The sequence below is a fragment of the Cinclus cinclus genome, chromosome 4, assembly GCF_963662255.1.
Source record: "Cinclus cinclus chromosome 4, bCinCin1.1, whole genome shotgun sequence".
Lineage (NCBI taxonomy): Eukaryota > Metazoa > Chordata > Aves > Passeriformes > Cinclidae > Cinclus > Cinclus cinclus.
In genome coordinates, this window is record NC_085049.1 from 33,008,451 (window position 1) to 33,025,615 (window position 17,165).

Here is a 17,165-nt window from a genome sequence, read left to right on the forward strand (position 1 = left end):
GAAACAAGAATTAATTTTTATCGTTTACTGCATTAGTGACTACCTTCCATACAAAATTTTCTCCCAGTTCTCCTTGTGATTCTATGAAAACCTATTGATGACAATCTTGAGTCTGATCATGGCAATACTAACCACAGATTTTTACATCAGTCTTCATACTTCAAGGATTAAATTAAAGATTTATGTTTAAGACTTTCTGGCTACCCACAAAGAAAAATATCTACACTCTCAAGGAATAAATGTGATTAATGTAACATCTCCATTTTACTTCAGACAAATAAAAAAAATCACTTGTGTAACATATGCCTCAGGAATCACATAAAAACCTTTGGGACTTTAAATCTTCTCTTTATGACAAATATGCTGTGTAAATAAAGTCATCTGTTTGCTAATTATCTGCTAAAGGATGACATTATTTCACTTAGTTTTGGTTCTGAAGAATAATTTTGTTGGTTTGTTTTAAAGCCTTTCATGGTTTAAAAACATGTTTATTTTACAATCTGTAATTTCATCACCACATCATATGTGAATAAAATGTCAGAAACATTGAACAGAGACCTGTTATTCACATCAACAGATGTTCAGCATTTAGCCTACCTAATAATTCTAGCTTTCAGTTACCAAGAATTTGCTGATTTCTACTAAGATCCATCTGGTCTTCCACTTATATGACTGGATCTGAATACAAAAAGTGAATTTATCCAGTAAAGCCTAAGAGAAGCTGAACAAATGTGTAACACAATCTTCACACTTTGGAGGTGAAACCTGGCATGAAGTGTTTATCCTAATGACATAGAAACACAAAACCAGGAGGAAGTTAAATGACCCAAAGAGTGATTACAATAATGGAGAAACAGATCTTGGGTTTTGTTTCCTTGTCCATGCAAATCTCTCAATTCAATCACCTCTGAACCCAGGAATGTATTTAAATCTGGATGGCAGGATCATTTCAAACTGCTTAGAGTTTGATAGTGGATCTGAATCCTACCCTGTAATTCATTACTACTTGAATCCATCTTCGAATTATGCTGTGAAGAGTTATGGCATTTTCTGTGAATAAATGCAGATCTCCTATCTCTGCCAACGAAAGGAAGGAAAACTTAATATATAATTCTATGGAAGGAAAACAATATATAATGAAATCTGTGGAGTGTGCTTTTGGTCACAGCCATAGGAATTAAACTTAGCAGTTGCAAATCACTCTTCCTGCCTTACACTCCTTTCTAGTATTATATTGTAATTAGATGCAATTGTAAAATTACATTGCTGAAACACTTGTACAATAGAAAACACAATAACTCTTCACTTGACATCTGTTGCATGCAAAATAAAACTATTTCCTCAGTGCTTTCAGCTTTTTCCATAAAATATTTTGTGCATCATCAGTCACTTAGAAAAAAATTTCTCTTTAATATTTATCACCATTTCAAAAGGAAAACTTCTAGCTTCAAAACAAGCATTTTAGGCACTCAGAATAACTGTAAGTGCAATTATGGCACAGGAAAACATTTTCCCCCAGGTGAGCTGGTCAGAAAAAAATCATAAGAAAATTATACAGCTGTGGTGCAATATAGTTAATGATGGAGAGTTAAAGCAGATATTTCCTACAATGATTGCTGCTTGTCATTCTTATATAATCATATTTACTGAAATCAAGCCATTTTAACCATTCAGTAAAACATTATGCATTTCCTAACAGTGGAAATCCATACAAGATGAATTTGAAGATGTCTACAATTCAGTTAAAATGGAAGCCAAATGTTTGGAATTTATTTAATTAAATGTGTTTACTAGTTATTCAAAAAAGGGCTGATTTTCTTCCCTTAGTCATTCCATGCAAATCTATCTCCTCGTATAATAGCACAGTTTGCAAAAACATTACTTGTGGAACAAGATAACCTTCTGTCATAGGTGAGAATGTGGCTTAGGATCTGCTTTAGAATTAATCTCTTTTTGGTTTAAATAGAAGAATGAAATTATTCTTTTTCATTTTACACTGAAAAAGCTGAAAGGCTGCACACACTTCTCTGATACATTTTGAGGAAAGAAAGGAAACAGTTTCTCCAAATAAATGTGATGGATATAGAATCAGAAGATGCTAATAATATTCTGAACTTCTGTATTATTTTCATGGGAGGTTCACATAACTTTGCCATAGTAAATATGCTAGTAAAATATGTGTAAGACCATGCTGTAATTACAAGTGAAATGCAGACAGATGAGGCACATCCTCATCCTGCTGCTAAAAAGAATAGGACATGTTCTACACTCAGGTGACAAATCCAATTAAAGGCAGAAATACAACAGAATATGTTACTGGTGTAATCCTCTAGAGCTATTTAGTGCAGCTCAGATGGCTACATGAGCAGCCACTCTAATGAGGCTACACTTAAAATGGCTTACAAAGCACAGAGTATCCTTGAGGCAACTCTGTAAGCTGAAGACATTTCTCTTCTGCTACCTACAGATGAGACTACTAATAACACAAGTCTGCCAATATCAAGTGTACCTGTTTACACAGATTTGTACAAGAGGTTACAGATCTCTGTTTTACAGATTTTATTGTATATGAAGAATTCATACTGACACATATAAAGTAGCATCTTGCAACAGTTAGCACCAATCCACACAACAGTGGCCAGAAATACCTGAGACTGGGAAGATTGGAGCTGGGGGAGCAGAAATCACTCGAGGTGATGTATTGTCTTCTAAATAAAAATGAGCAGTCTGGAAACATTTCCTAGAGGGGGATAAAAACACAAAAATACTGAAAAAAAAAAAAGGGAAGAAAAAAGAAACCAACAACCCCCCACCAAAACATTATCTGAGATGATCTGGAATTCTGGCATTATTGAGTCAGAAAGAAAAATCATTTTTACGAAAACAAATTTTCATGGAGTGTCAAATACTACTGCTAAAATATAAGTATTCACCCAGCACATCACCAAATTATGCATACAACATGAAGATACTACATTACCTTAGCATAATATATAGTTCATGCATCTTTACCTATACCAGAGGCAGAAGATAGAGCACACATCAGACATAGTGACAGCTGAAAGAGAAACTGCATCAGGAGCTACTGTAGATGCTGCACAACTCCACGTACAAAAAATGCCACTGTCTTCCTCACTCATCCAAATTTACTTAAATAATTACTGTTTCCTTTCATGTGATGATGCTAGACTGAAGATGGAGCAGTGTACGAGATCAGTTCTGATAATTTATTGATAGATGCTACTGCAGACATGGAAATGCAATAAAAGACAACAAGCCCTGTAACAGCTAAAACAGTGGCTCTAGAACTACTGAGACTGGGGCTAAACAACTCTCCATGATGTAATCGCAACACTGAGGGATACCTTAACCAAGAAGGACTTCCCAAAGTTGACAAACAGAAACAGGGCAATTTCTAACTCCAGAAGATGCCAACTTTGTTTCAAAAACATTTAAGTATGAATACAAATGCAACCATCCTTAACTATGACTCACAATGTTATTTGTATCTGTGCTGTAATCCAGATGTGAAGATAATAGGAATAGCATCTGCTAAGAATCCAAGCTATTCAAAGGAATGAATAACCCACTGCTGCTGTAAGCATTGCAAACCCTCTTTAATTAAAAAATCTCCATATGATTAGACATGCTAATAACAATCTTAACTTTGGGTCACTTAATCTCTCTGAAATATTCACTAATTACTAAATTTAAAAAGAAATATATGCATCATGAAAATACTAATCTCATTTTATATTTACAAGATGCTGCTTCTTCAAAGCTGTTGGCTGCCGCTCTTGTATGATTGTTTCTTACTTTGTGTAATCACTGTTATTTTAAATCCTGTACTGTTCCTGTATCACAGCAATCATAAAAAACCTCATATAGAAACAGAAATAAATTTTGAAGATTATCTGAGAAATAGATAGAGAATATGTGTCTGATGTCATTCTTTCCAGAAGCATTAATATAGATAATGAAGACTTTGGTAAGCTTATTTCAATTAAGCCTTTGGGAAACATGCCCATATTCTCGGAATGTGTTGAGAATTTTCTATCAGTGTACAATACAGATTCTCTTAAACCACATGAAAAAGCAGACAGCGACCTAAAAGGGAAAACTGAGGTATGCAAAATAGTCCTGGTAATTCACACAACAATTAAATCTGATGTCCAGCTAGAATTCTCTAAAAGTGTATTTGTGATGCTCACAGAGAAACCCTGGCTTTGCATGAGGTATTTGGAGAAATACTGTCTCTTATGTATGTGGTTTTACTCAGAAGTGGGAATTTTGGATGCAGACCAAGAACACATTCAGGAGGTACCTGGGAATGCCTTTCTAAATTTTAGAGTCTCTAACATTAGAGTTAGAGGCTGCTGAGGTGAGAGAGGCTGTCTCAGTGCTAGCATAAAACTCAAGAGTTAGTATCAAAACTGAGTGTGAAATATATGTGAGACACAGGCAAGTCTCCAAGTGTTCAATTCATTAAACACTCTGGAAAGTCTGGCTCTGTCTGCTGGGCAGAGCAAAGGCTGCATTTTGTTTATTAAAAACTACACCAACCAAACATGCCAAGCAGTCTGATGCTAAAGTTCCAAACCCAAAAAGTGTCCTACCCCCAAATGTCTACTGCTTGTGAATAACCATTATATGTAAGGTTTATGCAACGTTGTCACCTATTTGCTTGTGAAAAGATTGAGCTATAAAGAATTTAATTAGCGTAATGACTTTCACATCTAAAGCTGCACTTAAAACGTCCTCACATTATGCCATACACTCATTATCCGTCACTGAGCCAATGTATTTTTAGTCTTTAAAAAGTTAATTGTGGCTGAAAATAAATTACACCCTTAGCACATTTGGGAGACAAATTCATAGCAGTTGACTTAACCTGTAATAAGACTCATAAATAGGCACTCCATCTGCTTCTGCATCAGTACTGAAAGCCTTCATGACTAAACCTAATGTTAATACTCACATCTTGTTAATTATCACTTGTTGTTAATGAAAAAAGTGATGACTATTTAGAACTTCAGACAAAGGTCCCATCGCTCAATAACCTGATTATTTAATTTACACCTTTCATCACAGCACTTAGATCTCCAACCTAAAACTGTAATTTGTAATTTAGACACTGCACTTGTTCAAACACACATTTTATATATGGGGGCAGTGCTAAAGCATTGAATTAATTACAGTGTCTGAATCTGTACAGCAGGAGCAGCACTTTGGTCTGACAGGAGGGATACTAGATCTGAATGAATACTTCAATGGGAACTACATGAGACTACAAGACTAAGCCTCTGAATGTGGGAGACATAGATTTTCTAGCATTTGAACCCTTGGACCTTGGCTGAGAATGTGTGCTGACTTCTGTCCTGGGGCAGGGACTGCTCGGAGCGTGGCTGGGATTGCCGTGGAGGCTGGCAAGGAGCAGGGCACTATGTGCATGGGGCTGTGCATGTGTGCAGAGTCATCCTGCCCCAGGAACTCAGGAAGGGAGTTCAACTCTGCAGGTCAGAGGATGTGTTTGTGCTTCTGCTGCTCATGCAGAATGGTCTTAGAGGTATGATTACTTCTTTACATGAGAACTTCAGTGTCTTTTGAGCTCACAGAACTATCTGCCAGTAGGTATTCTCAAACACTTACTAGATTTCTTTTTAATGTTCAGATAATTTAAAGATCTGATGAAGCCAAAGGAGGACAATTGGATCCTCAATGGATGCCAATTATTCAGTTTTTAAATAGCTGCAATTAATTTTTATGTGTTTGTCAACTGCAATTTTAATTGTCAGATTTTATTAAGACTTTTATTTATGACATGGTACACAGTTGAGAAGTTTTCCCTTTATGGATGGATGAGTGTGGCCTCTGTATATTTAAATCTGGTTTAAGTGTTTCTGCATGGGCAAGTTTAACTAATGCATGTGCATTAGTTCAAATCATGGCTAAGAAAATGAATGTTCTCTGACAGGTATGTTTCAAATTATATGGTGGTAGAGGGTGGTAGAGGAAAATTAAAATTCAAATAACTACTCAGGGTGCTGTCTGTCATCAGGTTGGTAATTTCTGAAGTGTTGCTATCACAAAATGTCTAACAGGCTGCATGACAGGCAGCTGACACTCAGTATGTCTACAGATGCAAATGGACCTGGAAATGCATTAGCAGTTTGTGGTTCATGCCACTAGAGCTGGTCTTTTGCTACAACTCACATATGTTTGTTGAAAAAGAATTGAATGATACAACTCCACTGATAACTGTTACTGTGTTACTATTCTCCAAGCTCTTATTAAAAAAAAACATTATAAAAGCTGATCTACACAAACATGAATAATTAAGCAAAATGGTAATGATGAAGCTATCGAGAAAAGAAGAGAGTAAGTACATTCAGGTATTCCTGCCACATTTCTGCTGCAAGAACTCAGAAAGTAGACAGATACTAAAAAATGGATAGACTCTAGATTTGGACAGGAAATCCCCTCTAAAGCTATTAAAAAAGTCTATCTGGACAGCAAGGCCACTAAACAGGGCAAAAAAATCTCCTTGTTTATTCCACTGTAATCTTAATCATGCTGAAGAAATGAAAGGAAGATGACATTTCTTGAAAATTGCTTGAATTACAAAAGATACATAAAACCAGAGTATTAAAAAATGGTATTTTCCTACTGGCAATTATTCAATCTTTAGACAGTATTGCCATTAGAAGTTTTAATCCCTGTCAGAGAAATAAATATCTATCAAAAAAAAGATTGAAATTGTGCCTAATGAGATAGTGAAGAGATTGAGGAATTTCTGCAAGTGATGATTAACAATTTCATTTAAAAAAAAACAAACCCCAAAACCAAAACCCAAACAACAGATGGTACAGAATTATTTTTCTGATACAAGTCATTAAAGTGAAGAAATAATTTTTTTTTTTGCCTTTCTGTAACCTTGAGACATGGGAACTTGTTGCTCTTGGTAGTTATTTGATTTTAAACCAAATAACACACCTTTTGCATATTCAAATAAGGAGCTAATACTGGAAACAACCCAAAACACTATTTACTCAAGTGACAAGCTGAGAGAGACCAACAGTTACTCTGGATCACCACTGCAAAAGAAACAGAATAGCTTATCATAAACTTAAATGTTTTTATGAACTTTATAGGTGAAACTAATTGGCCCAAATTAGGGGAAAAAAAGATTAATTATAAAAAGAAACATTAATAGCTATGAGCAATTATTTCAAAACAAACTAAATTTAACTATGAGAAAAAATCTTACAGCATTTCCACTAATATTTTCTGGCTTAATGAAATCTGCATAGCAATGAAGTTAATATTCTTATTTTTTTCCAGTCTTTAAAATGAGGTGAGTGTTTTGGCTACTTTGAAAGAGGGCTGTAAAGTCCTATCTATGATGATGCATAGTCTTTATGTTGCATTCCCCTGAAACAAGAAATAGTTACTGGTGTTATCATAATGTCAAAAGAATTTTGAGGATTAACAATAAAAGAGCTCCACATTTGATTTTGCAGCACACGAGAAATACAGAAAAGATTAGATTCAAGGCAAGAAGATGTTCTTGCTAACAGGATTTTTGTTTTATTTTCAAAGACCTGTTTTACAGAATTGTTCATTCCCAGAGAAAGTATACAAAATGAACACAATGTTATTTGACAAAAACAAGCTTGTAACGTGTAGGATTACTAGAACTGCATTGTACAATCTGGGTCTTTAAATGCATGGCCTTCTTTGGCAAACAGAAGAGATTTCAAATACTGTTCAGCATCAGGGACAAAACCCTTTGGAAGTTGAATATGAACAATCATGTTGCATAACGTGAATAACAGGAAAAGATTCTCAATATGCAAGTGGTTAGCTGGAAATCCTGGGATGGAGAATAGAGTTATGCATCTAAGCATAGACTAAGAAATTAGTTTGGCAATTATTATGGCAAGTAACTACTCCTTTGAAAAGCAAAAGAAATCTTTCTCAAGGTTCATTGATCAAGTGACTTTAATAATGGCAAAGGCTGTCTGACTCACTAGCACACTTGCCTGGAACAAGGGATGCTTGAACTCTATTTCTCCAGACTAGTCTGTACAGGGATGGAATGAGTTCTGTCCCCAGGTGGGACACACCCTCATAGGCTGACAGAAAACCAGTGTCAGGAGATTAGAAGAAAAGTCAGCAAGCACAATCCTGACATCACAGCCTAGAGATTACAGTAGTCACTATTTTGGAAAAGGTCAAAATTATTGGCTGTCCACCAACTTTTTAATTTTAGAATAAACAGGATTATTTGGCATGAAGGAAGAAGAAACAAGCTCTGGAGGCATCTGAAAGATGTTTGGGCCTGTCTTATGACTTCTTTGTACAGTCCCTGTAGGAGCAAGGTCCTGTTTCTGGCTGCTAGTTTATGTGTTAGCACAGCAGAAGCAGGATCAGGTTCCCAGCAATCACTTAAGTAGAAGTTTTTGCAATTTATTTCCCCCTTCTGGCCCACCATTTCATTTCCTCCCTGACAACCTGCATACTTGAGAAAGTCTTAGGGCTATGCAAGGGTTTTGAGAGCTTAAGCAGACATATCCCTAGGAAGACTGGATTTAACTAGAACCAAGGGAAGAGTTCCAAAGTCTTGAGCATTGCCACATACTACCATGTGGCTGATAAGGTTCCTGGTACACTTTTAGTTCAGGCCAACTTGCACAGTATTTCACACAATGCTTGGCAAAGTTTGGGGTTAGAACAGGGCAGAGGCTATCCCCAGTAAGCAATGTGAATGCAGCTACTCTTTTTATCCTCTCGGAGGGAAGTCATTACAGCTGTATGGAAGAGATCTTGGCCATGTTATCTGGTCTGTTTTATTTCACAGAGTGGATACAGTGTTTTTGCTCTTACTGTTTTTGTTGTAATGACTTCTAATAACCATCAATTCTCTTGATCCTATTGTTTTACTGGCTTAACAATTTATCAAATCACAGAGAAACATGTCCATGAGGAAACGTGAGCACATGTGCACATGAAACACATCTGTAGTTATCCACCAAAGCCTTGAAAGACTGGGGGCCTAATTTTAGTTTGCCAGAATCATAAAGTAGAATGACTATTTAATCACAAAACATCCTAAGAGCTACCCTGTAAGTGTTCTTCAAACAGTTATTCTATTATAGTATCACTGAACTATCTCCTTTCTGTCTTCCCCACAGTGTTGGCTACAGCACACTCCTACAGTGCCATATGAATTGCTTATTTACATAGTTCTGTTGAGGACCATAGAATCTCATTCTAAATTGATAACTACCTTTTTAAGTAGTAAAGGACTGGAAAGATAGTAAACAGCCCTATGCCATATTTACTTTTCTTCTCCCTCTTACTTTTCCCAGTGTTCTGTTAAGTCACTTGCTTTCTAGACATCAGTCACGGGTTATTGTTTACTAAAGTCTATCAATATGGGAATAAACTATTTACAGTGGTTAAACCCTCTGCAAAAAAAAAAAAAGAAAAAAAAGTGGTTGAGTATTTTGGACAGAAACCACCTTATTTTTGTCATCTTTACAACACTGAGCAATACGAAGACAAGGTAAGAGACAAGATCCAGTCTCCCTCCTGTAACCCAGCTTAATAATGCCAATAACATTTTTTCAAATGACAGCTCTTTAGAACTGAAAAAAAGATCAACCGAAAAACAACTTACCTCCAGTAAACGAGAATACCCACAAGAATCACTAGACAGATAAAAGTCAGGGCTGATACGACCACAAGTGGTATAACTGTCTTCTTCTCTGATTCCAGACTCTCAGCTAGACCAATACGAGACTCATGGCTAATATTACTTGCCTCTGCAGTCAGAGAAAATTGAAACAGTCCATGTTTAAATTCTGAGAAATGCATAACACAGGTGAATGTGTCTTATAATGAGCCTATTTAATATCACTTACCTCTATTTTTTACTATGTACTGCAGAAAGTTTATACATTTGCAAACCAGCTTACAGAAGACAAGCAGATAGAGGGTAAAGCAAAGTGTTCAAGCTTATGTCACTCAGCCCTTCCAGCAGTGGAGACTTCTTTGTAAGAATAGCAGACTGTTGTTAAAATTCAGAAGAAAGTTTTTTTTTTTTAAATCTGTTTTATTAGGTGAAAGCCAAATGAGTTAAGAAATCTGAATACATAGTACTGGAATGTGCATTGGAATTGATATTAATGTCAGTCATATAACACAAATCACTTCTCTGGCTAATTGGTTAACATAAAAATTATCTTGCAATAGTCTTTATGTGCTTGCTGTATCACAGTTCAGCTTTCTGTATTTTTATCCATTGCCCATTCTGTAAATTGCCTTATAGATACACCCTGCTTCCTTTGAATCCAATTGCCTTTCTCAACTATACTGGAGCAACAATTAAATTTCCCACCTCCATCTTTACAGGTGATCAAATCACTATTTAGCTATTGCTTTGGTTTCATATTTCTGTGAGCCATATAATGTTGGATGACAGAAATATTCGGATATATGAATCTGTATGAAGATTAAACCAAAATATTCAATAATTTTATTAAAGAAGGAAACACAACTGTGGATAACACCAATACTTTATTTTTAGTTTTGGTCATACCTCAAGAAGTAAGTATTTTAAAGTTGTGACTTTGATGCAAAATAACTGGCTTATTTCAATCTGCGCAGTTTACTGTGAGCATTATTTGAGTTAAAATGTAGAAATAAGCACTTCAGCACTTTTTAGAATTAAAGCCCTAGAATGTTTTCTGCTTTTGCAAATAGTCCTAATACAATGAATTTTTTTAATAAGAGAGGAATTTTGCTGTACAGAAAACATCTGCACTCCATTGGGATTTCAAGAGACCAATTCTACATGAATGAACAGCTATTACACAAAGGGAAGTAGGAATGGAGTTTAATCTGAAGAAAACAAAAAACAAAACAAAACAACAACAACAAAAAAAAAAACAACAAAAAAACAAACCCCAAAACCCAGCAAATTACATGCTCTGAATAGGATGTCAAAAAACAAATGGCTTGACGCAGTACAGGTTTCCAGGCAGCTCTATTTGGTTCCATTTTCTTGAGTTTAGAGGCTGCTTTCAGGACTTTATGTGCAAAAAGGTCTAGGCTCTAATTTTGCAGATGTCTTCTTGGTTTTAATTCAAAATACTCTTTAACACCCATATCAACCACTTCTTTTTAAATTCTGCAGCTCAATGGGCAAAGTAATTGAAGGCATAACATTGCTTCTGAAAAATATCCAAGTGTCTGTTTAGTAGGTTAAAATTGGTACTTCCTATTGATTTCAGAGAAAAAAAACTATGTGTATGCATGAGAAAGCACAATACGATTCCTTTGCAACAGTCAGATTTTCCTATCCAACTCTGGAGTAATTCAGAGAATAAAATCCAATCCTATCTGTGTAATGACAGGGTTCCTTCAAACTTCATGACCACATTCTATTAGGACTCCTCCTATAGGGAATGAAGCGCAGGCTTCTCCTGTACCAGGGGGTTTCTTGCCTACTTGGCCATCACTCCAATGATGGCAGCTGAAAAGGCAGTCTCAGCTACAGCAGATTTCTTTGATTTCTAATAATTGATATGTTTGGATCCTTCATATATTTCTTTTTATTAATTTGTCTTAGTTTTTCAATAGAAGTTGAAAGGTTTAGGTAGTCACAGAGGTCTTACAGAGAAAATCATAGTTCAGAACGAGCATAATTATGTATCAACTACAAGACTGGGAAAAGTTTAAATGACTGAACGACAATTTTTTTTTCTGAAATGGTCACAGCAATGACATTTCAACAATTTCTGTAAAACCCACTGCAATGTATAAGTAAGTTCTCAGGTGAGAGATTAATTTTTGTGTTTGTTTCATTTCTTTATAATTTAATTAAGCAACTATGCCTTTTATTTACAGGAAACCATGTTAGACATGATGAAACTGAATGTTCAGTTTATTAAAAGCCACTATTTGGCATCATGTGTTGGGAAAAAAGTAATGCACATGAAGTGATACTGCAGAGTGTCTTTCAAGACAAACTAAGTCTGTGGTACTCCTCTTCCTCCAGTAGCATAAAATCCTTTTTGAGCTACTATTGGTAGAAATTCAAATGACACCCATTATGTAAACTCTAGTATCTTATGGCAACACTCATTCATACCAATAGCATAGGTTTTGAAATACTAATGCTATTTTTGCTTATTTTTGAAGGAATGTTATGCATCTTACACAAAGTGGTAACTACTTACCAATTAACTAATTCACTTGTTGATTCAGTATGGTAATACCTACCTTGTTAGGACTCTTAGTAATTTCAAAGTTTTTTATTCTCTTAATTTTCATTTTCTATTTTTCACATTCTACTAGCCCCAACCATATCGAGTGTAAATTTACCACCTTTTCATATTATTATTCTGTTGCTCATGAGGAATACAACCTTATGAATTTCAACTGTATTTATTTGTAGAACTGGGCCGAAACCTTCCCAAGCTTTGTGAATGCCATTCCTTAATGGGTTTAGTTGAATGATACTGCCCTCTACAGATGCTGCAAGTACAAAACAGAAGTTCACTTTATTTTCTAAAACACCAATTCTACCTTGTTTTTTTTTTTTTAAAGATCATAGACTATATTTGGCTTAATTCTTTGATTTTCAGTTCTCTGACACAAGAATGAATGAAAATTATGTGTCCGAATACTTCAGATTTTCCACAGTGAATTTTTATATGCAAAGGAAATGTGTTAAGAGTTTAGACTTCTGACTTTATCCTTGGAATCATAGGTTGCAAATACTCTCGCTGAATTTAAGAGGAATAAATAAGAAAACATCATTAAATACAAACAGCTAGAGGAGAATCTGGATCTACTTTGGGAATACGTAAATCTGGCATAAAAATTCTGCATCTCACTGAAATCAGAAAGGGGCATACACAGAATAAAAATGAATGCTTTTAAGAGTTCAGATGAATCAGAATCAAGCCAGCATCTTCTTCCTTGTTCAACCTCTCAGAAAACACAACAAAATGTGCTGCTCTAAGTTTAAAAGAGAATATCAGACGTATGTTTCCATAAGGGCAGCACTTGTCTTTGTACAGAGAAATTAAAAGAGAACCTAAGTCCCTCTCAAACCTTTAAAACTAAAAGCCACAATTAGCACTGAAACAGTTCTGGTTTCAAATTTTGCACGACACAACATCTGCTGACAGTATGCATTTATCCAAAAGCAGACCATCAATCATCTTACTGAAGAGTATTTCAGGTGCAGTTTTAAGTAGCCAGAAGTAGTATTCACAAGATAGCCAGCTCAGTATGAACCCCCGTTCCCCAATGCTTCCTAATCACACCCATTGGCACTGTTACGTTCTCCCTTCACTGTAGATAAACCTTCTCATTCTCCATGGCACAGAAGTATCCCCTCACAGCTTCCCATGGTATTCATTAGACTTATCCGTAACTAACCTGCCTCAGAGATGTTGAATACTGATGAGTGATCACTAGTAACAGATGAGGCTGATGACTGTGATGATCCAGGAGTTAATTCTGAGTTACCTGCTTCAACTGCCCCTTCAGTGTCTCTCTCATTATGGTCAGGAAAACTGAAATCTGTTGAAGTTTCATTATCATTAAGGCTATCTGAGGTACCTTGGCCAGAACCACTTTCTTCATCACTTGTCAAAACAGCCCAAGACTTAGATTCTGATGTGTTTTGCAACTGGACACTAGAAGTCTGAATGTGGTTCTCCAAAATTTTCAGTTTGCTGTGCTTCTCAGGTATCACATTCGTTGTTGAAGTTGGTATAGATGTATAATTACATCTGTCGATGGCATGGTTTATCTGACTGTTAGATGCAGCAGTAGAAAACTTCTCTTCTTCAGGTTTCTCAGAATGTGAACTTATCATTAGGTTACTCTGATCCTTGTTATTATTTACCTTTGTATTTTCATCCTCTACTACCATATCCTGATCTTCTCTATGGGAAGTGCATGAGATGCAGTTACTTACAGGGAAGCCATCCTCATATTCATCGTAGTCATCCTCAACTACAGAAGACCACAAATCGGTACTGGACATGATACTGGGAGACAACCCAGAGGATTCTCTAGAAGGAATCAGCAACCTATTTAAAGTTACAGAGATCTCACTTTTGGAAGGAGCAGCTGTAACTGAAATAAGTATATTTGGTAAAGGAAGACTGTGATGAACGGACACATCAGAACCAGAAACAACTGCAGGCATATGAACAGGATCAAAACCAAGTGTGGAACTTGAAGAAACACTGTCAGCCTCACTTCTTTCAAAAACACTTGAAGAGATATGTCTGTCTGTAGGAGTAGCTACATGTGATGATGTGTCACCTGTTAGGAAGGGAGTTGTTACAACATTCGCTGCCTGGGACGGAAAGGCATTTGTACTTTCTAAACTGGTCAGCTGGAATGAAACATCACTACTGTACAATGAAGGCATAACCTTCTGAACATCTTCACTGTTAAATAAACTGGATGAAACGTATTTCTCACTTGCATAAGAAAAAGATAAACCTTGAAGTGACGCTGTGGGCTTACTAAAAGTGCTAGACATCTTATCAGCAACAAAAGGTGCAGATTGAGAATGCAGCTTGCTTTCAGTTGTAGCAGAACCTGGTGCCACTTGATGCAATATTTGGTCAAATGTAGAACTATCATTTTGAATCCTTGAGCTTTCAGCCAATATTGGATCACTAGGCACAACTGCAGCTGTGTCGAGCAGAGTGCCATCATCAGAAGACTGGAAGGAGGACTGCAGTAATGCTTCATTATTTAATGTAGCTGAGGTCTCATAGAAGTACAGCTGAGTCGAGGATAACATTTTGCTATAAGCAGGGACAGAGAGAGCTTGACCTGAGCTTGCACTAAGCATAGGTTTAAGCAAAGTGTCATCAAAGGCTGGAGTCGGAACATGCAAAGGCTGAACAGAAAGGAGTTTTTCTGTAAGTTTACTAATATCACGATCAATTATCTTAGTAGTGGGAAAAGCAAGAGAAACTGGAAGGATTCCCTTTGTGCTAGAGACAGGAAGTGGGCTTTCTTGCTGAGACATATTCTGCTCAGTTACAACATTATTAGAAACAGATGTAGAAAGTTCATGTATCACTTTACTTTCAGCACTGGAAGCCATTTCACTTATAGAGGAGGAAATTTTCACTTCTCTCTCATCTCCATATATAACATCACCTTTTTGAAGCATCTTATTAACATCACTAAACCCAGATGATTCATATGGAATCGCATCAACAAAATCAGAGGAAGAAACGTTAAGTACTGTCAGAGTATCTGTATCAGGCAAAAGGGACTCACTACCAGAGTATGCTTCAGACCAATCCGTGTCACTAGATAGAGAGTGCGTAGGCTGCAGCAAAGTATCAGCTTGGGATATTACAGAAGGTCTATGCACCAGTACCTTGTTATAGCTGCTAAATAAAGGATCTTGATGAAATATGTCAACAGAATCATGCACAAATTCTGCAGAGTCATAGGAAACAGTAAAGCTTTGAAGAGAGCCCACATTACCAGACAAAGCATAAGGAAGTTCAGACACTGTAGATAGTACATGCATATTTAAATCACTGCCGGATGGTTCAACTTGAGAAAATATGTGAGTTCTATTATGACCAAATATCAGTGTCTCTGAAGCAGCATGAGCGGTCTGATGTGACACCACATCAGCAAATTGAGCAAGGCTTGGCTGTATTAATGGATCACCCTCGGCCAACGTCAAAGAAGCATGCAGGGACACCTTATCGCTTGCAACAGCTGGAGTAGCACTTTGTGGAAACATTTGAGAAACTGTATACAAACGGTGAAACATTTTACTACTGGAGGAAGCAGAGGAAAATGTAAGCAAAGGTACATCATCATAGGAAGACAGGGTGGGTTCGAATGACACATCAACACTGGGAAATACAGGTGTAGCATGCAAGGTCACATCACTACTCGATGTAGCAGGGGTAGTGTCGAGCATCTGAGAGTCAAAAAATAAAGGGGTGACTAGAGGAAACACTTCACTACTGTAGGAAGGTTGAAGAGGTATCTCACCATTATAGACTGGCTGAGTTGTCTGAGAGAGTACCTCACTGGCAGCAGAAGCAGAACCATATTCTCCAGAGCTTGAAGAGATAGAGTGGGGTGATAATTCAGCAGAGGAGAAAGCAAAGGTAGAATAATGTGGCAATTTTAAATCCGCATCTGAAGTGTCTTGTGGAACCACTGGGCTGCTTGAATAGGGCACTGTGGTTGGCTTTAATCCCTCTACATAAGCATCAGTGTAACTGGTCTGAGACAATTGACCACTAGGCGATGTGTCAACAGATGGAGCTGTTGGATCTGTAGCATTATGAAACCATAAATTTCCATCAGTGGAAGAAGTGTGCTTTGGAGGCTCAATGGAGCTTGAGGGTGCTACAACTTCTGAAACATATTTAATGGAGCCTTGGGAAAGAACATCATGCACACTTATATCTGGACTTCCTGAAGGAAGGGCATCTTCTTGGGAGGTCTCTTCTGTAACCAGCTGTGAAGAAGAAGTAGTAGGAACTGAACTCCAAAAGTCATCAGATTCTTGATGAGGTTTAAAAGGAGACAATAAGAAATCTTCACCACTGTGGCCACTGGTAGTTATTCTTGTTGGCTCGGTGCCTGAAGAAAGGTATATAAACTCTTCTTCTCTGCCTTTGGTGGAGTCAATGAGTTGAGGAGGTATTCCAGTAATTGTTTGGGATTCCAAAAAAGGATCTTCCTCTTCAGAAATGTCACCAATAGGTGGAGAAGTAGCATAATAAACTGCTTTGAAAACATTATCCTTACCATGTAGTTCTTCTCTTGTTAAGTATCTGTTTGTTTTGGTTTCACTGGGTTTTGTTCCCATTTTTTCTTGACTGTAGCTGGATGTAATCACCTGAAAATCTCTCCTCAATTGGTTCATTGTACTGTCAGTGCTAGGAACTACTGCAGTTTCTTCATCCACCTCTTTCTCCTTTTCAACTTCATCCTTTGGAAAAAATATCATAGCCGAAGACAATTAAACATGTTTAAAGACTCTTTACACGAATGAAAAACTAAAACTGTAATAATACATTTTCCTGGATCAAAAAATCAAGAGCGGTAAAGCAAAACAACACTTGAGAAGACTGTTT

General features: G+C 36.7%; 1 protein-coding gene across 1 annotated transcript in view; it reads right to left on the minus strand.

The window, feature by feature from the left end:
* The window catches only part of PTPRZ1 (protein tyrosine phosphatase receptor type Z1), a 126,342-nt gene that overhangs the window by 17,176 nt on the left and 92,001 nt on the right, over positions 1-17,165 (minus strand). The window contains exons 12-14 of the mRNA XM_062492500.1: positions 13,456-17,020; positions 9,683-9,827; positions 2,649-2,740 (exon numbers count right to left, since the gene is read on the minus strand). Coding sequence (XP_062348484.1) covers positions 2,649-2,740; positions 9,683-9,827; positions 13,456-17,020 — 3,802 coding nt within the window. The remainder of the gene's footprint in view (positions 1-2,648; positions 2,741-9,682; positions 9,828-13,455; positions 17,021-17,165) is intronic.